The sequence below is a fragment of the Micromesistius poutassou genome (genome assembly GCF_964030765.1).
Source record: "Micromesistius poutassou genome assembly, chromosome: 5".
Lineage (NCBI taxonomy): Eukaryota > Metazoa > Chordata > Actinopteri > Gadiformes > Gadidae > Micromesistius > Micromesistius poutassou.
In genome coordinates, this window is record NC_140275.1 from 13,700,209 (window position 1) to 13,725,495 (window position 25,287).

At 45.7% G+C, this 25,287-nt stretch overlaps 1 protein-coding gene across 1 annotated transcript; it reads right to left on the minus strand.

Annotated features, from left to right (window-relative positions):
* On the minus strand, positions 1-23,844 carry tmem8b (transmembrane protein 8B; the record flags this gene model as incomplete). Its single annotated transcript, XM_084468801.1, has 13 exons — positions 23,654-23,844; positions 19,845-20,034; positions 18,398-18,605; positions 16,057-16,190; positions 15,559-15,827; positions 13,418-13,800; positions 11,723-11,819; positions 11,325-11,448; positions 9,764-9,906; positions 8,393-8,571; positions 5,834-5,980; positions 3,060-3,176; positions 1-339 (listed from the first exon to the last, which is right to left on the minus strand). The coding sequence occupies exons 1-13, from the start codon at positions 23,736-23,738 to the stop codon at positions 1-3; spliced, it is 2,415 nt and encodes an 804-aa protein (XP_084324927.1). The 5' UTR covers positions 23,739-23,844.
* Positions 23,845-25,287: the final 1,443 nt, after the last annotated feature.

A 25,287-nucleotide genomic window follows, 5' to 3' on the forward strand; every position in this document is an offset into this window, starting at 1 on the left:
TCAGCTGGTGCAGATGCTGTTGATGGAGATGATGGCGGCGGGGTCCACCAGGCCCATCTCCTCGTGCTCGTTGACACACAGCTGGTAGCCGCAGCCCCGCCGGCGCTTCAGCGGCGTGACGGTGGCGTCGGGCTTGGCGCGCGGCGGCAGCAGGAAGCCCACGCTGCCGGCGATCAGCATGTGCCAGATGCTGTGGATGTAAAAGTAGTTCTCCTCCGTCTCCACAAAGGCGTACAGCGCCACCGCCGACGTGGCGATCATGGCGCCGGGGAACAGGAAGAAGGCCCAGCGCTTCCAGGTGGGCGGGTAGCAGCGGCGGCGCCGGACGGTGCGCACGGTCTGGTAGGGGGGAACACACACGCGCACACACACACACACACACACATACACACACATGTATGCAGAAACACGCACACATGTATCCGCACACATGTATCCGCACACGTGCGGATACGCACATAAACACAGACATGAATGCACACAAACACACACACATACACACACGGATGCACACACACACACATACACACAAACATGTATGCACATGCATAATCACAGGCATGCGTATATATAAGAAGCACACATTGAATACACATACATACATACACACACACAAACACACGTGTACACACACACACACACACACACATACAACACACAAATTGGTATTTGTTTTCAGAATAACACCAGAAAAGCCATAGAGCGATGTAATAGCTTCAGGCCATATGAAAAACATGACATCCGTTATCCATTATAATCATAACTAATTAATACGCAACACGAAAGCAAAAATACACCTAGCACAATATTGCATGTCTGTCTAGTTTTTAAACATTCTTACAGTCGGGGAAGTCCCCGGCCATGCTGTCAGTACAATCCTGCCAGCTAATGTGAAACGTTCTATGTATATAGATCTATTCATATACCGGCATATACTCATATAAGTATACTCATATGTATGTCGGCAAAAAGTATTTAAACACATGAGGCAACAGGTCCACTTAAGAGTGAAAGCACCTAGCAATCCCTGGGCGCTTCCTCCCCGTCTGACAAGAGCCGCACTCCCCTGCCTACCGCATCGCACTGTGGGGCACGTGACACCCGGGCGGGGGCAGACAGACAGACGGGCCCGGGCCCCGGCACCACCGCGCTCCACTGGTCTAATTCGGTTGTGTCTGAAATCACTGCGAACGCCAAGCACTGCAGAACGGTGACAGCTTGACATGAATAGGCCTTCGCGGAGACCGGGGGTGCTGCTGCTACAGCGCTACCGAAACCGCCAGCCCAGGGGCCCAGGACGGGCTCCAGGCTCTTTCCTCGGGGCCCGCTCGTAAGCGGTTGCAGCACGTTTTCTGGGTACGTGACAGAGTAATCAGTGCCCCCCCTTCAAAAACGGGTTCTTCACGATTGAGGGGGAAAAAAATGACGGGAAAGAAGCGTTTTTTTTCTAAATTTGCCGGCGTGATGAATTATTATTTTGTGCCGTTTTAATAAAAGCCCCTTTCATGAGTCCACTCAGTTCCCTCTTGTCTATTCCTGTTAGCATAGAATCGGCTTTTCGTTGACTATATGGGATGTAATATATTCCCTGGATCGGTTGTGAAACAAATTCCGTGTCAACAACAATTGACACATGTTGGGGGTCAGGGGGAAGCGGGGGACAAGAGTATATAATATAATAGGGGAGGCAATTTTAATATGCAAAGTCACGACTGTCAAGGATTGGGGCTAATGTCTATGAAATGTGTACTCTAAGGAAATGTTGGCAGGGGAGCTGAAGAAATCACTAAGCTAAATTAAATATCATCTAAACATCAACAATTTCAGCAGAATCCTCACAGGGCCGGTGGAGCTGACTGGCGGTGCAGTAACCTCCACTCTGCACTAAAAGCAAAGCTTTTAGCAGAACTCACAAACCCTGTCCTTAAACCCTAGTCAGAATATTGGGACTTTAAAAGAGGGTTGGTTGTTTTTTTGGGAGGTTGCTTTTTTTCCTGTTCTTCTCAACATCACCAGAAAGACTATTATGTGTTATCTTGCCCATCCAGGGAGTACATTATGACTCACTGAACAGTCGGTGAAAGTACAAGCAGACTTATAATGGAACTACAAGCCTTGACTAATACCCGCCTGCCGCAAAACTTTTAAATCTCCCTGTATGCTAATGAGGAGCAGCTCCATTGGTCAGAAAGTCAGACGTTTCTTCCATGTTCCACTCCACTGTAACCCTAAGTGACAGATTAAGCCAGCAGCTCGTGTCTGTTCTGCAGACAGAACAGTTGGAAGGACAAAGGCTGCCTGAGGCTCACACATGTGGACCCTCAAATTGGAGTTTTCTGGGATGCATGTCGAAGCCCCCTTTTTAAATCATAGGGTGAAATCACTTGAAACCTGTTCCCCTTCAGAGGAAAGATATGAGGAAGAACTACAAAACATATTTTAAAGGCTGTATCCACACTGCCTTTCATGTGGGCACACCATTTGGCAGTGTTGTTTTGGCAGAAGATTTATCACAAGGATCTGTATACCACAGCATTGTTGAATACTTGACCATGATTGGTCGATAACCTTCCAAGGTTGGTGTATTATTTTTCAATAATGGGATGCCTCTGCCTTTTAACAGACAAATCCTGAATTCAAATCGACAGTCCAATGCAGCTATTAACCAGATAGTTGCTCAGAATGCAAAAACAATATGCTCAAAACGCCACGGAAAGAGATAACAATTTCAGTCAATTAAGTCAATAAAAACCAATTAACATAATAGATTAAAGTAACTAATATCTAATCATTGTAGGTATCTGTGGTATAACGGGAATCAACCACTCCGGGGTCTCACATTACTGTAAAATAATGGACTTCTTGGTACATTATTATGTGATAACAGGATAACCCGTAGTGGTATATTCCTTTGAATACCACCAAAAAGATACCTGATTTGTGTCTGTGATAAAAAAATTTAATTGTAAAAACGATGATATCACACACTCACTAGGCTGTGAGTACATTTGGACAAAGTCCAGGCAAATATGTAAATGCATCCTCCACTCTACACCTACCCATGCTACTGCCATGATCCCCAGGGCGAACAGACTGGGTCCCAGTAGGTTCCACAGGCCGTGGCGGTCCAGCTGAAGAGCCATGGAAAGAGACATCGCTCCCAGCAAGTACAGCACCTGGGGAACGACACACACAGACACACAGTCACTCAGCCAGCAGCCCCAGATACTGCGCAGGTGGGTCCCACTCGGGCTGCTCTCACACAAAGGTTAATATCATTACAAAAGCAAGGGGGATTCCTCACTGTCTATTGAGATGAGGAGTGAGTGTAACGATCGGAGGATGGAGATAGCTAGGAGCAGGAGTCGGAGGGACGTTGGTTCTGTGTGTGTAAATATTGGAGAGAAGGAAAGAACATGAAAATGAGAATGAATGAAAATATTCTATATTCAGTCTATGTATGCGACAATAAATGAAACATTCCAGTATAATACATGCAAAAAGATTCATCGTTTTGTGCCTTGCTTTATGTATGTATGAAGAAAAATAATATGTATTTTTATTTTGAATGATGCATACAAAGTGGTCCAGCAAATGCACTTCCCACCAGAAAAAAAACCTATACATTATGTTTTCTAACTTCACTCAAGCACTCGAATACCAGGGAGTGTACTCCTAGAAATGCCACCATTGTGTTTCCTACAATAAAAACCAACAGCCAGTAAAAAGGTGGTGGGTGAGGGGGGGGGGCTGAACAAGTCTTGAGATGCAAAAAATAATAAAAACTCAATCAATAAACCCCACTAGACATGCCCTGAGCAGCTTACGTCTGCATGTCAAGCGTGCCCCATGCCTGGGGGAACATATTCTTCTGTGGCCTTGGCAGAGGAGGACAGAATGAGTGGTGGTGGAGCGGAGGGGAGGGAGAGGAGGGAGGCGAGGGGTACAGAGAGAGAGAGAGAGAGAGAGAGAGAGAGAGAGAGAGAGAGAGAGAGGGAGAGGAGAGAGATGAGGAATGGGTGGGCGGAGGAGCGGGTGTGGGGTGAGGGTGTGGAGGGGAGAGGCAGCCCCGTCTGCAGAGAGATAGGACTAATTGGCGCAGAGCAAGAGGAATAGAGAGGAGAGGAACAGAGAGGAGGCAGAGAGGAGCGGGGAGGCGGAGCCGGTCGAATCCAGGCTACGCTGGTCATCAGTCATGCTGGAACCTCCGGTCGGGCGGGGCTGTGCACGGGCCGCCGCGCATGTGGTCATGTGTGTGTGTGTGTGTGCGTGCGTGTGCCGTACGTTCAGCGCACCAGCAACGTTCATTCCAGCTGTATTGATTTGCCTTGGCCCAGATCCATACGGAAACAGCGAGAGTTTGCTGTGGTCTTGGGCTGTGTTTTCGCTGTTATCTCTATTGTACAGCGAGGCGAACAAAATTACATTGCATGTTTATAGAGTCACGTAGAGGTGCACACGCACACGCACGCGCAAAACACGTCTGTTCTTTATTAAACACACACACACACACACACACACACACAAACAAAGCACATGCCTACACACCAGCAGGTGTTGCAAGGTCTTTAACCTTCTCCTACTGTTGCACCCATAAACAAGTTAAATTATATACACTTAGACTTACACATGCACACACGCACGCACACACACACACACACACACACACACACACACACACACCAGCATCCACACCGTTCCACTTGTGATTCCTGACATGTGCGGTGTGATTAGTGACTGTGTAGTGCAGTGCTCAGCAAAAATGAAAGCTCTGGAGGACAGCAGATGTTCGGACACCCTCTCTCTCTCTTCCTTCCTCTCTCTCTCTCACTCTCTCTCTCTTTCTTTCTTTTTCTCTTGCTCTTCCTTTATCTCTCTCTCTCTCTCTCTCTCTCTCTCTCCCCCTTTGTGTCTCTCTGTGTGTGTCTCACTCATTTATCAACATTGACACACACACAAACACAGACACACAGACACACACACACACTCCTCCTGCCACGCTTCCATCTTGCTGAGTAGCCAGCGAGTGGCAAGTGACCCGGGGAGAGAGAGAGCACCTGTTACTGTTTACACGCATTTTCTTTTTTTCGTTACGGGCTCCAAAAATATCTGCGAAAGTACGGCCGACACAACAGCTCTTCCCCTCCGGCTGCTCTCCTGCGAATTCTGTAATCCCCCATTGGCACCACGTACCTAAACACACCCACTGACAATATGGCACCATCCATTTAGATGGCACCAGACTGCATGCTGGAGATAATACTAAAAGCGCATCCAAGCGGGTACAATTAGCCACCCCCCCCTCCCCACCCATGAAATAAATAGAAGAAAAGTGTTTTTCCTCAACGGTGACATACGTTGTCTGTGTTAAAGTGACGGACTGCAGAGTTGTGGTCATTTACTTCAACATGTGTTTTTGAGGCTATCAGGGTGTGCATTAAGCATCAGAAAACGATGTTCCATTGCAATCTCATGGTATTTCAGTCTATTGATTTCCTTCAATTCGTTCCTGCCGACTTAATGGATGGAGTAAATTTCTACTGGCTACATAGCCAAGCGATTGCCAATTACCAAACACTCTCATGGCCCAGACAAAACCATCAGGGAGGGAGGGAGGGGGATTCAGACCACACCTCTGCAATCCAGAGTTTTTCCTGAGTTTATGAGCTGACTTTGACACGTAAATATACGTTTTGAAATGTTCCTGTCAAGATATTGGTTAGTTGTGTATTGGATTCACCCTTCTGTGATATATTACGGTAATTGAACGTTTTAAGATCCTGTTGTCTATCACTTCAAAGCAACAGGGCACACCTGCTGGGTGAAGACCTACCTGTTTGATGATGGACTTGAGTCTGGCCATGGCGATCACCGTGACCCAGACAGACATGAGCGAGCCCAGGAAGTCACAGAACTGCAGGACATCGTACTCCATGATGCAGAAGACCACGATGCCGGGCTGGTCACAGGCATGGTAGAACTATGGGGCGGGATAAGGGGACAAAAAATGCTTACAAAAAAAAACATGCCGCTTTGTCGAATGTCACAATGTGTGAGCCCCTCCCTGTAAACAGGTGGGAGGCTTCAGAATTCCAAAAAACCATAGACAGCGTTCTGTCCATGTACCTAGCTGTGCGAGTGTGTGACGTGAACCAGTGGTTCTCGGGCTGTGGTGTCGGAGGGGGATTCTTGTAAACAAAGGGAGGCACGGGCTGGCCAGCATTTTTTCATTGTGGAATATATCACTTGTAGGTGTTTTTTATTGATAACACTATTAAAATCCCTATCAGTCAGCATTGATTACAGATATGTCCAGGTGATTTTAAGGTAAGAGCTAGTTGAATTGTTACACATTGTGATGTTAATTTTCACCACGATAAAAAAGGCTGGTAAACGCCAGCAAAGCAGAAACACTATAACTGCAAAGCAAGCAGGTTTTTGTTCTTTCACTTGTGCGAGGCAATTAAGCATCTTGTTCAGTATCAGTTTTCTATAGTTGCATGGTCATCAATGTAAAAGGTAAAATAAATGTTCCTTTAAGGAAAAGGGTTCATCAAAGAATTCTACAATTTAATAAATGCATTATGGACACAGAATGCGACACTATTCCATTCAAATTTGGATGTCAGAATCGAATGCCTTTTCAACTATACACATCTTAAATATACTGCTTGTATTATTCAACTTGAGACATAACCTCCATTTAACAGTCCTCAAATGTTGTGCAAATCGGACCTTCAGTCAATCCCTCAACATCAGACAGTACAATGACATTGTACACAAAAACATTTCCCAAACAATGTTTTAAAGTTTGCTTTTAACAAGTTTTAAAGCAAACCAAGCTGGGTTCAACAGTCAACCAGTTTTTAAACCTAACCACGTTCAATTGTTACATTGTTAATTTTTTTCGCTAGTCCTCAATCAAACTGACCTGGTTACATGTATTTTTAGATCTAAACCAAACCACAACAGGTAAAATTGTTTTACACCACCCACTCTATTTTCAATCGGTCCAGGAGTACCATCACGCACGCAGGGCAGTTGCTAGGAATTTTGGGCCCCCGAAAGAATATCGGTGTGGGCCCCTCTACCCCATTCATTGCCACCTTAAATGTTCTTGTTTTTCAGTGTTCTTGACGGTGCCTGGTGTAATACACCCAATTTGTTTCCATTTTTACATTTAACGACTTAACAAGTCAGAGTATTATTATGTAAATTATGTAATATTAATTGTCTTATTCTCATTTCCCTGATTTGCAACACGTTATTACACCTCTGATTGCAAATACATTTTCAATTAACCACTCAACAAATAGGTGTGGGTATTTTATTGTATTTAACAATCAAGCGCTGATATGCAAAAAACAAAGTGTCCTGGCTCAAGATAGTCCACAGGTAAATATGTAGCATATAACTTAAATGTGCAAGTGAAACAAAGAGCACATGGAATACGTTGTTGTAAAACAAATATCAAAAACAACAACAAGCCTCATCTAATCTCAATTAAAGTTTAAATTGGATTGTTTGTTCACTGTAAGTCTCATCGCTCACTCACTTCCGATGAGGAAGAACCATGGGAAGACCCAGGCACGTGCACACATAGGGCCCTAGGGGTGCTTGAGCCCCTGCCCTTTTTGCCTCGTATTAAAAAGTGTCCTCTTGAGTGTTCTTCAACAATCGTGCCCGCAAAAGTGCTCGTCCGCGATCGAACCCCCCGTTAACAATAGCGCTCGTCCGCGATCCAACACCCCCCCACCCCCGTCAACAATTCGGCACCTGCCCCTCAAAACTCCTGTGCACGTCCCTGGGAAGAACGAACCGCGGTGTAGACCAAACCAATTTTTAAGAAGGGGCCAAGGGGATTATTGAAATTATTAAAATTTGAATATTGTATGATTTGTGGCTTTGTTTTAATTCAGATTCATTCATATGAATATATATTAGTTCAGTGTATGCATAATCATTTTGTCATAGAGGCTACTGGGGGCTGTGTGTGGGCCCTAGCGGGCTGTGGGCCCTTATAATTGTCATAACCTTTCCCCCCTATACGACGGCACTGCACGCACGGCTATTTTGTAAATATAAGAGAGTACTGCTCCAATCTGTGTTGTCAGAAATCTGTGTTGTCAGAAAATACGGAGAGTACGAAGAGTACGAAGCAGGACACTTGCTAGATAGCCAAGCATTAAAGTTAAACACAGCTGACCTTCAGTCCTTCCCTCAACATCACGAAGTACAACAACATTGTACATGACTCAAATAACAGCAGACTAAAAAAACATTGGCACATTTCCCAAAGCACCACTATCGAGTTTTACACCAAACCAGGCTGGGTTCAACTTGCCCACAGATTTTCCACCATGCCACGGTCGGTTCAAGGGGTTGAACTCACGGTAGAGAAGAACATGGTGAAGATGTAGACGGATGCCTCCAGGAGGTAGTGGCTGCGGATGGCGATGGCCACCGGAGGGACAAACATCAGGTTGCTGAGACACAGGAGCAGCGTGGAGAGGAGCTGGAAGCCGTAGGAGTAGGCGCCCGAGTTGTCCGTGCATCCCCAGCCGTCCCAGCCTACACACACACCGCAGGCACAAACACACACACACACGCACACACAAACACACACATACACGCACACGCACACACACACGCACACATGCACACACACACGCACACACACACACACACACACACACACACACACAACACACACACGCACACACACACACACACACACACACACACACACACACATGCATTAATATGAGGCAAGGTGCACATTTCTATGTCCATGAGGACATGATGTTGTCTAGTGGTTGGTGTATTGGACTACCAGTTGAAGGGTTCTGGGATCAAACCCCAATGTCGTCAGTCAACCTGTAGGCATGCTTGAGCAAGACGACTACCTGCCAATTTATGAAATCTACCTAAAAAGAAAGTATGTTGATTTGGATATAAGTGTCTGCTCAGTGAAAAGGTAGTCAATTATATATCATAACTTAGGTATGATTATGCTTTTGTAGTTATGTTATTAACCAAGCTAATACAAGGCAATTCACATGACTGAGTTCTGATGGGTAGATTTTCCTAGAAACTAGGGGTGTTTTTGTACCAAGAGATTTAACCATTCAATACATTTTGTATCTTCCTCATAACCAAGCACAGAATGTACTTCTTGTTTTGGAAATGCTTAGGGAAGTACAGCCAATGGCTGTGCAGCATGAGTACGACACCTGCTATGGCCCGTGGGTTGTACTTCCTTCCGGCTGAGATTAGATAAGTGTGTTTGAAACATGCACAGGATATCAGGCAGAAGTGTTTTTGTGTGGCTGTGTGTTGGTTCGGGACGAGTGGCAGGTGTCAAATACGAAATGACTGCCAGGGACAACTATTTGCGCAAAGACAAATCCTCACACCGGATTTAATCATCCGTGGTGATGAGGTAATCAGCAAATAATAAAAAGCAAATAAGGCAATAGCTGTAATTTGAGCCTCTTTCAAAAGGTTGATCATAAAGGATGGTTAATATGCTAAATGATGTGAATGTAATGAAGACATGACCAAAAGCACATAATGTCAATCATTCCCAAGTAAAACAGTAGAATGTTTGATATCCAATTTCCTCCAATCTTCCCAAAACAGAGACTGATTTATTTTCATGTCAAATTCTGAAGGACGTCACAACGGTATCTGAGCGCTCCCTCTCATCGCTGTAAAATAATCGTAACAACCACTGTTGGAATGGAGCGACGGTTCCACCCACCCGCTTTGCATTCACATGCGGCGTAAAGGTAGTTGTTGGTACGCAGCAGCTTGCATTGTCCGTACGTCCCGCAGTCGTTGATGCAGGGCGTCAGGTAGGAGCGCAGGTACACCTCGGCTGTCACGTTGGCGCACGCCTCGAACCTGCCAAATTCAAATACACACACACACCGCAAAGGATGTTAGCCAGGAAACTCAGGTGGTGACCTTCAGTTCTGGGGCGTTGCCACTGAGACATCTGAGGGCACCCCGGACATAATCTGCTTCCCTTGTGCTCTAGGAGTGGGTGATATAATCTAAAATTTCTTCCAAAAAGTAAAATTTACACAATGTTGTTTTCATTCTAACTCTTTATCTTTCTTTCTTTTGTTTGCTTTGTCCGTCGCTCTTTCTTCCCTCTTTCTATCTCCCTTTCATTCTCTCCGTCTGTCTTTCTTTGTATCTTCATTTGTTCTGTTCTGTTTCTGTCTCACCTCTCAGTCAAAACGACAATGCCGCAGTTGTCCAAACATCAGGGAGGGGAACTCATTCATTTCCAAAAAAAATATCCAATTAATTGCCATCAGGAGCACCTTTCCGCTTGTTTTGATCCCCCCCTGCCGTTTGGTGACTAATGCGATGTAATAGCTTGAACCCGTATGAATGGGACGAGATTAAGGCAATAGAAATGTACATTTTCACCAAATGCTTTCAGACCTAATCAATGCCCTGGTGTGCATATGAGACCACATTCCACACCATCTGTTAGGCTGATTTAATTTAAACCCCGTGTGGCTGGTTAAAAAATCTGCTCACTTTCATTCTGAGGACATTTTCTCCAGTTAATTTACTGCCCGGTCCATACAGCTGAGTGTGCATAACTGCATAACACATTATTATTGACATCTTAACACCTGCCGATAGCCAATATCAATTGCTAAATAAATGTGAACACTTTGAATAAATAAAATATCAATAGCATAAACATAATATTTGTAAAAATCGCATAAATTTAATTGAAATCCAACCCCCCGCGATATTACACTCACTTGGCACAGACAGGAGGCATGTTGCCGTGTTGTTGCGAAGTCAAAAGGCCTCCGCCGCGAAGCAGATGGCGTGCTAACTGTGGACAGGAGTCCCCACCTCTTGCTCATAGGGCTTAGATTGCATTTGATAAAGGTTGGAACAGCTAATACTGCCAAACGGCAAGGCACGCAAAACAAATCAATGAAGATTTTTTTTAGTATGCTATTAATTGCCATATTGCTACCTGGCCTTTTTTGTCGAAAATGGAATTGTACCTGTATTGTTGATTCGTCGCCCTTTGTTTCTATATGATCAACCTGTGTCATTGTTTGCCCTACAAAAAGCTTTTCCCAATCCTCTGTGACCCGAGCTTCAAGACGCTTCAGCGACAGGTCGGCTTGTGGAAATGTCAACAAATTACCGGGGGAGGGGGGCACGTTTGAGTGAACGGAAAATCCCTCATGTCTTTATCTCTATCTTATCTTTTCAGCGCAAATGGTGAACCTTGATAGGGAACAGCCTGAGCAGGCGAGGGAATAACAGCGAGTGCTGACCCGTGTTCTGTACCGCACAGCGATCGCAGGCTGAGGTACCAGGTCCCCGTCTGGGGGTAAGGGATCCTCAGTTTGGTGATGTTGGACGAGGCGTTGACCGTGAGCAGGAAGCCAGCTGCCGACTCTGGAGGAGAGACGCACACAGTGGAGGCGAGAGGAGTTGTTAAAAACAAAAGCACCAATGTTATGAGGAGACCCCGTTAACCGTCTCATTAAGTCACAGTATCACTGAAAAAGGGATGGTCTAGGTTAGGTTGTCCGCGCTGAGCGGTTCTGGGCTCGACCCATAATGTCTGCGGTCTACCGCTAGGCAGCCTAAAGCAAGGTGCATACCCCCTGAACGGCATGTTCCCTCATGACATGTCTAACCAAAGTTCACTGTAAAGTCTCAGACTTACCTGATTCACATTTAATGGAAGAGTTCTCTCGCATGAAGAGTGGCATGCCATGGTTCAGGCAACCAAACACAGTGATGTTTGCTCCTTTCACTGTGGACTGAAATACAAAACAAATTATACACCACCATCCATCTGAAAATGTACCAACAATTATGTATTTGGATTTCTTCCTTGTGTCTTATTTTTGCCTTGAGCTGAGCACTTGCATGCCTTAAAACTAACAAAGGAACTGGAAGCGCTGTCTTGGTATTTCTCTGCAGGAGCTAAATGAAGATGTTGACAATGCATCTAAAAATAATGATGTGGTGGGTTACAGTAGAATCAAAACATAACTGCACATAAAAAATGTAGTAGATCCATGTGCGGGACAGCTCTAGGGTGTGTATGCGGGTGTGCATGTGTGTGTGTGTGTGTGTGTGTGTACAATGTCCAGGCTATCTACTTCTTATTCATTAAGACAGTACTTCATCCATTCAAGATCCATAGTCTGAGCCATTCTAAACCACTAAGGAGCCACCAAACCACCATCAAGGGAAACCACACATTCTGGAGGCTGTTTCATGCTGTCTGACTTAAGACTTATTTGCTACATACATATCACATCATCGCAGTAGCAGTAATGCGGTAATAGTAGTAGCAGCAGGAGTAGCAGTAGTAGTAATAGTAGTAGCAGTAGTAGCAGCAGTAGTAGTAACAGTAGCAGTAATATAATTAGTTATAGTAGCAGCAGTAGTAGCAGTAGTAGTAGTAATATGTGTGACAAATGTACTTATTGTAAGTCGCTTTGGATAAAAGCGTCTGATAAATGCCCTAAATGTAAATGTAAATGTAGTAATAGCAATAGCAGTTATATATATAGTAGTAACAACGCCCAAACAACGGAACGTGCAGCGAAAATAAAGGAAAGTCGGCGGTCAGCAATTAGCCTTAACTAAAGCATAAGCAAATACACCGATCCCCGCGGTTTCCCTAGTTACGGTTGTCTGGCTGCTCGGCAGCCTTGCACAGCCTCTACAACAGCACAACAACTGGCCATGTGGTTCAACATGCACACATCCAAAATAACATCTCGTCAAAGCCACCCGGTCCCTGCTGGTCTTTTTTGTAACGACGTTGCACGGAGATGTGTTGTACGGCACCAAGCGAACACGAACCCGGGCTTTGTTCTGTTCATTTACAATCCCTGAAGGGAAAACAATGGCAGCGCGCACACAAAGACACGCGGCTCCAAAGCCAAGCCCTTTGTAATGCAAACTCTCAGCCTGGTGCTGCTGGCTACACATAATCACTCAACTGCTTGTGCGTGTGTGCATGTGTATGTGTATGTGTATGTGTATGTGTATGTGTATGTGTATGTGTATGTGTATGTGTATTTGTGTGCGTGCGTGCGTGCGTGCGTGCGTGCGTGCGTGCGTGCGCCTGCGTGTATCTGATCCATATGAGTCTGCATGCTTGTGTGATGTCTGTGCGCGTGCACTCGTGTGTGACGTGTGTGCGTGTGCGCCGTGCGTTCACACGCTTGCGCGCGTGGTAAGGTAAGGTGAGAGACTGAACTCGAAAGCCCTCTTTTGGCCAAGATTCACCGAGCCCGAACTCCAAAGCACTACTCCACCGCCCTACGGCTCCGCCCCACTACAGAGCAGCGGTATTGACCACGGCTTCAATACCTGCCCAACAGGCCCCCGGCCCGCTCACCATATTGAGCTTGATCTCCATGTTGAGGACGCCGCCGCTGTCCAGCACGGGCATCAGGTTGACGGCGAAGACGGCGGCCCGGTCGGGCGGGACGGAGATGTTGGGGCCGAAGAAGACGTAGAAGTGCACGGAGAAGGTGTCCAGCTCGTTGCGCAGCGTGGGCCGGATGGGCCAGCACATCTCCGGGTCGGAGCTGGGCGACAGGTACACCACGGGGTCCTCGGAGGAGCGGAGGCGGCTGGCGTTCCGGGACAGGGCCGGGAGGTCGGCCACCGGGAGCGTCTCGGAAAGGGAGAAGCCCATGGCCATGCCGAAGGACTGGGGCATGTTCAGAGCCGAGCTGGGCGACGCGTGGTCCCGGGACAAATTGGGTTTGGAGCAATCTGTGCGAGCACACAAGGAGATTTGCATTGAATAACAACACGATTATGGATTGAGGATCAAACTGACTGGGCGGTGATTCACGGGATATAGTTTTCTCGAACGTAATTATTTTGGGTAACGGCGTGTGTGTTATAAAAGCTGGAACGGGGATATTGCTCCCTGGCATTACGCATGCTGAACCGCAATGTTTTCTGCAAATGTTTGAATAGCTCGTCTTTGCTGAATTTTCCATAATATAAACACGAGGTCCGGAACAGCCCAATACTTCTTTAATGAGAAAAGCTTGGTCGTAATAACATACAGTACGCTGAGCCGGCTAAATACTCAATGGCTAGTGACACCCTTCTGTCAAACACAAACACACCCACCACACAATTTAAGAAGCTTTTTTCGGGCCTGGGCAAATTTGCATAGTTTACGCACAGTCCAGTAAAACTGGTAAATATTTGTATGCAAATCTGGAGAAGCAGGTGAAGCATCGTTTAAAAACACTCGGGTATTGCTCTGGTATCCGTTGTTAAACGGGTTATTTGCTATCAATATAAAACAATAACAGAACCTGGATTCACCTCCCTCTGTAAAAGAACTTGGCCGTGGTAGTGCGGTCACTCACTTAACCGAATACACAAATTTTTGTAACGGATGTGATATGGTCACACACAGATGCACACACAATCACAATAATGGTCCGATCTGAGAGGAGAGGAGGAAAAAGTACCGACCACTGAGAGCTGCTCCCTCAAGTTTTCTATTACATTTATATTTAAGAGCAAATCTGCAAAAGGTCAAGTGAAGTGTAGCCATAGAGTGAGAGTGAGAGAGAGAGAGAGAGAGGGAAAGAGAGAGAGAGAGAGAGAGAGAGAGAGAGAGAGAGAGAGAGAGAGAGAGAGAGAGAGAGAAAAGGTGTAAGAGAAAGAGAGAGTCTGAATAATTAGTGTCCGTGTTGCCATGGTGACAAGTGCACCATATATCGCGTGGAGCAGTGGACCTCCCACTGATTTGATAGGGGGGGGGGCGAGGGGTGACATACCATTTTAGCCGTCACAACTCTAAATAAACAAAGAAGGAAGCAGGAGGGGGGAAAACCGGGACAGAACCAACAAAAACCCCATCATGCAGCACTCAAGTGCCGCATCAATGGCCTCTTAGCAATCGCACATGCATTGGCCCAGTTCTGCTTATAATCTTCTCGAGAACAAGGCACGCGATGAGTCTCCCTTGTGCCCGTCTGCCTTTTCCCTTTGCTGTCAAAACATGATGTGTAATATTAGGCCACAGCTTCTACCATGCTCGCGACTGAAAGGAGAGGAACGGCCCGCTGCACACCACTGCCAGACGTTAAGCAGAAGAAAGAAATGGAACTGAATTGGGTTCGTACAGGAGTTACTCATGTTCATTTCTTGTGTGTGTGTGAAGGCTCAAAGAATCAGGGCACCTCAGTCAATGCCGGGAGCTTGTTCGACGCCAAGAGGCCGACAAATTGGCTGTAAGATCCGTTACTCACAGTGTGCGTGCGGTCGGGGCTGAACATTTTTTTACTCCTCGTCATTAAAGCTTGAATGGCCGTTGGCAGCCACGTCCGACATATTGCTGTTAAAATCCAAAGTATATATAATGATCGAAATCATCGCAAAAAAAAAACCTTGAGAGCTGACCGCGCAGAAACCACAACAAACCGCCACAAGAGAGCAGAGACAGAACGCCGATGGCACCGACAAAACAACGCCTCTTTGAGTTCCGGGGGACGGGCCTCTCACCTGTGACCTGCACCCCGATGCGGAAGTAGACGTCGGCGTTGCTCAGGTATCTCTCCACCAGGATGTAGTACCACTGCTCCCAGGCGGGCAGCGGGGAGTCCAGCTCGCAGGGACTCCACTCCCTGCAGTCCAGGGCGCTGGAGTTGTGCACGGGCGGAGCGCGGGCCCTGATCTTCAGCACCACAGGGCAGCTGTCGCCGCTCTTGTTCCTGGTGCTGCAGTTCACCAGCTGGACCTTGACCCGCGAGACGTAGCTGGGGATGAACACTCTGCAAAGGGGGGGGGGGGGGGGGGGGGGACACGTGCATGGACGCGCACACACACGCACAACAACACACGCACACGCGCACACACCCGGTAGGGTTTATTGTTAAACCACAAGGTTACAAAATGTAACACATTTATAGTATACTGAAAGAGAAGCATTAGGTAAACCTTCAGAGGGATGCAGGTAAATTGGCCACTTCTGAGACAATCTTTCAACAATCCATCACTCACTTATAAAGTGCAGATCTGTTGTGAACGGGGATCATCTGGTCGATAAAGTATCCTGGATAGAGCACCGCAATCCCAATGAGTCTTTGGACAATGAGCTGGGGTTGAAAGAGATACTGGCATTCCTCGTACAGCCCCTAAAAGGATAACACAACAACATCAAGAGCTTCAATGATTATCTGGATTCTGCAAAACGGTACGAAGATTTGGCAGCCTGTAGTCTCCGTCAGGGAGATGTCGGTAGGCTTTTTGGAAGAAAAACAACACCAAAAACACTGCAACATAACTTGATGTCAGTTACACTGAGTGGTGAGCTTCAGATATAGTCAATCTGGGTAGAAATAACACATACTTCACCCACACACACCAACACACACACACCCACCCACACACACACACAGTCTGGCATGCCGAAAAACAAAGTTTAGGGTGATTCCAACATCTAACTCAGAAAAGACGAGGGAAATGTGCCAAAAGTAATCCTTTGTTCCTATTGGACAGAAACATCAAGCTTTTGTTGTGGGATAGCGTTGGAACTGAACACCACCTGTGTGTGGAAGCGCCCAGTTGCTCCTGATGCTGTAAGCTAATACATCCCGCTTACTTTGTCGTATGTTCCAGCGGAGACACTTAAAACTGAAAAATTAATGAGCGAAAACTATCTACACAGCAACAACTTTGCTGAATTCAACGTGCTAGTTGCTAGGCAATACTCTTAATTATATTCATTCGTTTGTCGTGTCCTTTTTCTCATTTCAGTTTTTCTCCTCGTCGAACATTACCGCAACCTACTATGCCTATTATGTTGCTTCTCTCTCAAACTGGTCATTATGTTCACCACTGCAGAATTATTTCCAAAGACATAAAAATAAGACCATCATCTCAATGCAGAAATTAGAGAGGCCAAGCTTGTTGACCACGGGGGTGACATCCTTCGGCGTCTACCCTAAGGCCATATAAACCCAGTTACCACCTGCTCTTTCCCTCTCAGCCCCGGCATAAACTGCAGCGTTAACGCACCCCATACGCAAATCGAATTGATAGAAATGGTGTCGAGATAATAACCACAATTATCCTCTAGGTAAATGGCTCAGTTAATATAGACTCAATGAGGTGATTTGGGTTTCGTCTAGGTGAGTTTTTCCTTTTTGATAGGTAATGCGCTGAGCCGTACAGTGCACTGAAAAATGATAGAAAAATAATACGGGCCAAGCAATTTATTAGAGATGATGTGAGCAAAAATGAATTTGAAATATGGATGTAAAGTAGTGCTGAACCAAAGATATCTAAATATAATTAGAATGGAATCAATAATACTGATAACTTAACTGAAAGAATAGTAAATAATAGTAAATATTATTGTAAGATAAACTTTCCTCAAATATATATATAGTATTATCAAATATGGTATCAGGCAGAAATGTCTTGCTGAACATTTGGAAACATGCTGCCTAATTCAACCCCTTCCAACTGGTTGGATTGTGGGTCTTTGTGTCTCCATAATGTAGTCGACAGCATTGCACGCAGCAGAGTAGATTGTCTGATAACTACCCACTGCAATATGGCGCCGCAATGTCTATGCAAAGCATGCTGGTAGAATCTGACCGTCCACTTTTAAGCCTAATTGTCTCCTTTGTGAATGACTTTGAGTGGAATGCAATGTTCCATGGTGGCTGGTGGCTTTCAGCAGTAGTCATATTTCCTCATGCACGTTTAAACCACCCATCCCGAGTCAGCAGGGGGGGGCCACTAGATAAACACGAGGCCAAAAAACGATACATAAATTGTGTGGAAGGCTTTTTTTTTTCCATCTTCTGTGAGCAGATAGGCGTACGTGATGAGACGGGAGGGAGACGAGGGAGACGATGAAGGCCTGCACATGCTCTGCTCTCAGCAGGTCAGAGCGCCGGCGATGAACACTTTCATCCTCGGCTCGGTTTGTATTCTTTTTTTACAGCCCCCACCAGAGGTGGGGGCTGGCCTCTGAATGAAACACGCACACACACACGCACACGCACACACATATAGGCCTAACTACATTCATATAGACATTTAAAGACATATATGTATATCAAAAACATATGTATTTTTATATATTCATAAAAATTACATCTATTTTATAGATATAAAACAAAAAACAAACCAAAAATAATAAATATACGTACATATATATATATGATCATAACACATCATCATGATGATAACACCAACACACGCATACACATACTAACCCTATATACACTGTATATATATATATACAGTACATATAAATGTGTGTGTGTGGGTGTTTTAATCGTGTAGTGTCAATTGCCTTTCTGTCATTTGGGTAATTGATGCTTCTAACCTTGACGGAGATCTTGCCCTCATCCTTGGGCAGGTGGGCGGCCAGGAACCAGTCCCCCGGGAGCGGGCTGGTCACGTTGAACGCCCCCGTGGTGCGGTTGGGGAGGGTCCATGTCAGGGTGACAGCGAAGGACCCCGGGACCACCGTGTCCCGCGGGAAGTGGGTGTGGAGGGGGTTGATCACAGGCGGAGCCCCTGACCTGAAGTACCTGATCAGCAGATAAAAACAGCCCACAGGGTTAGTGTGGGAGGGGAGGGGAGGGGAGGGAGGGAGGGAAGGGAAGGGGAGGGGAGGGGAGGGGGGGAAGGAGGGAGGGCAGGGAGGTAAGGAGGGAGGGAGGGAGGGAGGGAATACAAAACATAACGTGTCAATCCCAAGGCTAGCCTCAGTGGATTATTCATAAATATTAGCATAAACACAGTGAGGCAAATACAGACTTAGATGAAGTTGCTGTCAACGGCCAAAAATATATACAGGCTGTATATACTTAAATCACACACAATCCAATCAGAAAAACACAATACACCAATGCACCAATAGCGAATCGTTCTGCCACGTTCAAAATAAAACCTTCATATCTTAAATAAGGACAAATCCACTCAATTAGTTGACAAGCTATTTGAGTTGAATAAAGCAATAGTCACAGACTTCTATAGACCTGTATGTTTGGAGCGATCAAACCGTTGGAAGGGCACCTTCCTAATAAATAAATAGCTATTAACCTAAATTAACAACTTTTAGATTAACCACCAACTGTCAGCACCTGCTATTTATCGCTGTTTGACTAACCCCTTCATAAGCTTACCCCTTAAAAACATAACCCCTCCATAGCCTTACATCTACCTAACCCCTACCTAACCCTGTCATAATTGAACCCCTCCCTAACCCTGTCATAATCTAACCCCTCCCTAACCCTGTCATAATCTAACCCCTCCCTAACCCTGTCATAATCTAACCCCTCCCTAACCCTGTCATAACCTAACCCCTCCCTAACCCTATCATAACCTAACCCCTACCAAACCCCTTTATAGCCGAACACCTTCATAACCTAAAATCTAACCTCTCTAACCCGTCATAACATAGCCCCTACCTGACCCCTTCATAACTTAACCCCTGCATAACCTAAACCATTCATAACCTAACCACTACCTAACCTTACCCCTTTCTAACTTAACCACTTCATAACCGAACCCTTTGATAACCTAACCCCCTCATAACCTAGCCCTTACCTAACCCCTTCTATCTGACCACTTCATGAAACCACTGTAACTCACTTTGGATAAAAGCGAGTACTAAACGACTGAAGACTTTTTATCAAAGCTTTTGCATGCTCAGATGCACTAACATACACACACACACACACACACACACACACACACACACACACACACACACACACACACACACACACACACACACACACAAACCCAGTGCGAGGTTTGCTTACACAGTCACGTTGTGGTCGGGGCAGCTGTCCCCGAAGGTGCCTCCCTGCTCTTTGAAGGTGATGAGGTTCCAGACGGCCATGACGGTGTCTTCCGGCACGTGGAAGTGGAAGAGCTCCACGCTGGCGAAGGAGTTGAAAGCATTCAGCTTACGAGGCGTACGGGTGAAGTAATCAGTCACAAAAAGGCAATCTGGGGGAAGCAGAAAAAGCAAAGAATGAACAGTGAGGGTGTGTGCATATATATGTGAGACGTATATTTATATATATATATATAATATATATATATATATATATCAATACAGAGATATGCCCGGTGTAACCATCCTTTGATCTGAGCACTTCACAGATCGCACGTCGTAAAATGGCTAACTCCAAACGGAGTGGGAGATGGAAGTAGTTTGTAGTCGGTAGCGGCTGCAATCGCTACAGACACGATTGCAGAGTTTGAGCGACTTTTTCCTCAAAGGGTCGGGGGGAGGGGGGTGGGGGTGTGCATTATGTCAAAATCCTTGGATTACATCCACTGCTATGTGGATGAGGCTGTGTGTGAAAGGCGGGGGAACAAGACGACAGGTGTAATCTGCTACATTACCGACGAGGGTCGGCCCCACGTTAACCTGCTCAGCAGATGGGGGGGGGGGGGGGGGGAGGGGCTCGAAGGAATTAGGTGTGACTCAATTCATTACTGATAGAGATATTGTGATTTTGGGATAAGCATGACAGCCGCATGAGACACTTTGTCATGCAGCGTGAGTGCAGTGTGTCTGTGGTCTATTTTTAGCAACGTGCTCATCTTATTTGTATGTGTGTTCCGGAAAATTTATTAATTAATTAACTAATTAATATTTGATACATTATATTTCATTATGCTATTCCTTATACCACATTCTGCTCAAAATACATCTCTTTACAGTACCCGGACAACCAGAACATGTACATCATTTGGTTTCAGAAATACACACAGAGTGTGTGCACATTTGTCAATTGGAAAATAAAATCCAGGTCGACCGGCTGACATGTTTCTGATTAATGAGATTTGTGGAGAAACAGCGGGGAGACATCCCGCATGCTCACGGTTGTAAGTGCCGCCACTTTTTTTTGTTGTTGTTTATGAAATTGGCATTGCTCATGTTATTTCCTATAATGATGATAGCGAGGCAGAGCAAGTGACCCTCCGGAGAGTTGGGCTCAGTGGGCTGTGAAAGTGTAGCGTGGATGTGTGTGTTCCTGGAATGCACAATGTGCTCCGGAGTGTCTTCCGCCTTGGAGAAAACAGTTTCTGTATTTCTCACTCCTCGCACCCCCCCCCCCCCGCTCTACAAACACACACTTTCACACACTTACAGACACACGCAGAAACACACACACACACACACACACACACAGCAGAGCCGTGGCGGCTTACAGCTATATGAGAACTTGTCCAATAGTAATATAAAAATCTGCTGAAGGTGAAGGTAATTCTTTTGATTGCACTGTTAAAGGAAAGAAATACACACAAGACGCCCGGGATTCGACAATTCACCCATCTCGCCATGCCCTGTACAGCTCAAGATGCTTTGTGATCTTCCATTATGTGCCAAAGTGTTATGTTTGTTGAAGGCCTGGAAGGTCACCCCAAGTGTACCAGCTACCTCGCCTTCAATTGAAAATACCGTTATATTGTAGATACTCATACGAGTGCAGATCTCATCAAACCTCCAATAGAAGACATTCATCTTATACCCTTCCCCCTTTCACATCCGATTCAGGGTGGTTGTGGATCAGGATAAAGCCATTACTGCTATGACGTTAGGAAGTAGTGAGCGCTGTGCCAGGTATTAATTTGAAAAACATCACACACAACATCACTGATAAGTGATAACCTTGGAATGGTCGAATCGCACCTCTCAATAGAAGTGTGTCCAATTTTTTCTCAATGCATAAGAAAAAGACCAGGACCTAAAGATGCATAGGAGTATTCAACATGCCCGTGAATATAAAACAGTGTCACTGAACATGGGAAATGGGAAACATGGGAAACAACGGGAAATGGACCTGGCCTGGACATTCCACATGCCCTAACAACAGCATCAGCATCAGCTTCAAACAAAACGACCATGCCTTAACAACCAGTAGCCAGGGAGCCCTAGAACAAGACCTAAGATTGTTCATTCCGCAAGACGTTCATGGGTGTAAGGAGAAAGAAAAAACGGATGTGCATTATTGTTTTAAAAGTGTTGTTCGGCTCAGGAAATTGATTATAATAAATTCCTTCAAAAATAAATGTTCTTTGACTATATAAATATAAATATATATATATAGGGGTATATTATTTGAGTAAACATTTGCATACAGATGAATATTATATTGCTCACATCATTTGTGATAATTGACAATAAGTGACATTGCTCAATACATTAAAATTACACAAAACGGATGTGTTGTGATAATATCTATGTAGATGCTGTGTGTAAGGAGCTGTTCGCCTTAATAGGCGATGTCACTGCACGTTATATCTATATATCTATATATGTATTGTATTGCAATATAAATACTGTAACTTTGGAGGTTGATACAGCACATGCATTCAACTCTCTCTCGTAAGAGTTTAAGGGTTTTGAATGACTTAAATCAGATAGCATGGCATCTGAACATCACCCTGTTCGGTATTCAACTTGCTTGTTGTCACCTTCAATGACAATGTGTCTGGAATTACACGGCGCAATCTACACAATCCAACTATGCTATTTCTAACGTAGCCTATGCATCTGAGCAAAGGGACAAAGTCTGAGCGTTCTATGCACCTTATCCGGTAAGCCATGCATTTGCATGTGGTGAAGACAGACAACACGGCGCTCATGAAGAGTGAACATCATCACCGTCCTATAGATCCGTGGCCGGTGCGCATCGCCAGCTCCATACAGCCTGCACGCTATATAGGCGAGCAGACACGTTCCCTTCAAGCACAACGGCAACAAGTCTGCCAAGGGACCGCATCGCCCCACATGTCCGCCTACACCTTTACACCTCCTAACCTTTACGAGTTGTTCGATCAACAACACAGCCAGTAGGCTACACAGTTGTTGCTAGTATACATGTGCTGTGTTTTGTTGCTTCCACACTAAGACCCCACTGTGTCCGGGGTCTTCTCGGTGAACGAGTGATCATGCGTCTTGGCGGACGGAAACGTACAGAAAAACACATACAGACACACAAGGGGTATAGGCCGCATAGTGGGACATCAAATAGATCAGAAATAAAACACATTGACATGTACGATATCGTTATTTTTCGTGCGCAGAATCACCGAAATAAATCATTTGGAAAGGCTCTGTCTTAAGTCTTCGTGACACACATTTTCCCAGTCTTTCTTTTTGTGCGCTGTTGACAAATTAAAGCCACGGACGGAGAGCAAATCTTCACGTTTTTGACTGATGCCACGGAAGCCCCCTGAACGCAACAGCGGAGGGACGATCCGAAAACAACATTCTTGCATACTTCTCCACAATGGATATTCGCAAATGCAGCCCACCACACACAACCTTTAACAGCCTCTATCACTGTTGCGTGCCATCATTGGCAGTCCCCTCATTATCTCGCTATGCAATGGAAAAAATAATCGAACAGTTTGATTTAGTCTGAAAGTACTTGCAGACGCTTGTCTATGATCAAAGAACACATGCTATGCCAAAACCAAAAAAAACATCCACTCCAGCCTCAGGCAAAAAGCAAGTGCAGCCCCGTGCTTCTGGTAAGAAGAATTTCAGCACCCCCACAAAGAACAGCTCCTCTTAATGAAGCCCGGAGGACTTGTGAGCAGGACTTACCTCCCAGCGCGCAGAAATACGTGTAAACAAGCACCAGGAGCAGTGGCGGGCTCGACCTGAAGCCCAGACGCTCCAAATGCCACATCGTTAAAAGCTAAAATGTTTATTATGGGCTACAGCCCGAGAGCAGCTTTCCGTCGCTGTCCAGGTCTACATTTTTTCAGATTTGCCAACGACCAGCTGTTTGTGCATGACGTAATCGAGGCGGGGGAGGAGCCGCGCCTCCTCCTGTGGCGCTGATTGGCCCGGCTCGGGTCGTCGACGAGTCCCATTGGAGCTCCGGTCTGTCCGTCGCAAGGGAATGCAGGCGTAGATTGCACCACATCGCTCGTCATTTCAGCGTTCACTATAGAATAATTATACAGAGCTACGGTAAGAAGTGGAATAAAGGTCTACGTGAAATAAGAGAGATTTTGACCACCGATTTGCCATTAGTCCGAGAAAAGTTGTGAAACAACGTGATCGTTTGATTTCTATTTGATAATGCATATCATGACATTGTCCTCAGCAGTGCGAGGGTCTGCAATGCAGAGCAAATAAAACGAGCACATCAGACACGGGTTAGAGGAAGTGGGACTATTTGTACAGGTACCTATAATTGATTTATTAACAAATCATCAACTTTGTCCCCCATCATAATTAAACTTGGGAGTTTAGCCTACAGCATTTACAGTGAGATTATAGGCTGTTTAGTTAGTGTTCATTAAGTGAGTTAACTGCTCTTCCGATCAGTTTGACTCTAATTAGGAGGGTTAAAAATGAATTTTTTTCACTCTCTAAACAATGATCTGTGTCTTTTTCTGCGTTGCTATAGAGATCGGGAGTTCCGCGGGGACCCAGTGAAAAGTGCTATTGATCCCCATCGCAGGAACAGGAGTCGGCGGAAACAGTGAGGTCTGCGAGACGAGTGCGCGAGCTACTGAAAGCCTTTGATCTGTGCGCGCCCGAGCGCGTCTGACAGCGAGCGACTTGGAAACGGCGGCGGGACGAAAGCCACTCGGCTGCGGCAGAATGGAGTTGTTGGCTGTCAGACAGCTCTTTGAACTTCCGCCTAGAAACACGTTTTTGACCTGCTGATAAAAAAAAACAAAAAAAACAACGGGTCGGGGAGATGTTTATTTGATCTGCGTTGGGAAGAGGTCTGGTTTGCTTTTCGAGCACATCAACGTACAAATCATAAAAAAAAATATCTGAATGGTGCATGTGGGGACAATATTGTTATCCGTGCTTTGTTCACACGCAAAGCACGCCTAATTCACACGCCTGCTTGCATCGTTTGAAACGTTCAGATGGATGATTCTTCAATGCATTGTATTGCCGGCTTGTTTGGGAATAATCACGATGGAACCATCAATGACGACCCACCGGCAGTGACGGACTGGGATCAAAAAACGGCCCTGGCATTTGCACATTAGGCCTATAACAGGCACCGCGGATGGAATTGTTGACGGGGGGCTGGGGGAGTCCGTCAATCCACACTATATATGCTTGATAGTGTGCCGAGAGATAATGTGGGCGGCCCAAACGGCCCACGAGAGGCCGCGGCCCTTCTGGCATCTGCCCGAATGCCAGACCGTCCAGTCCGTCACTGCCCACCGGAGATGAATACTTTAAAAAAAACGTTTTAACATGTT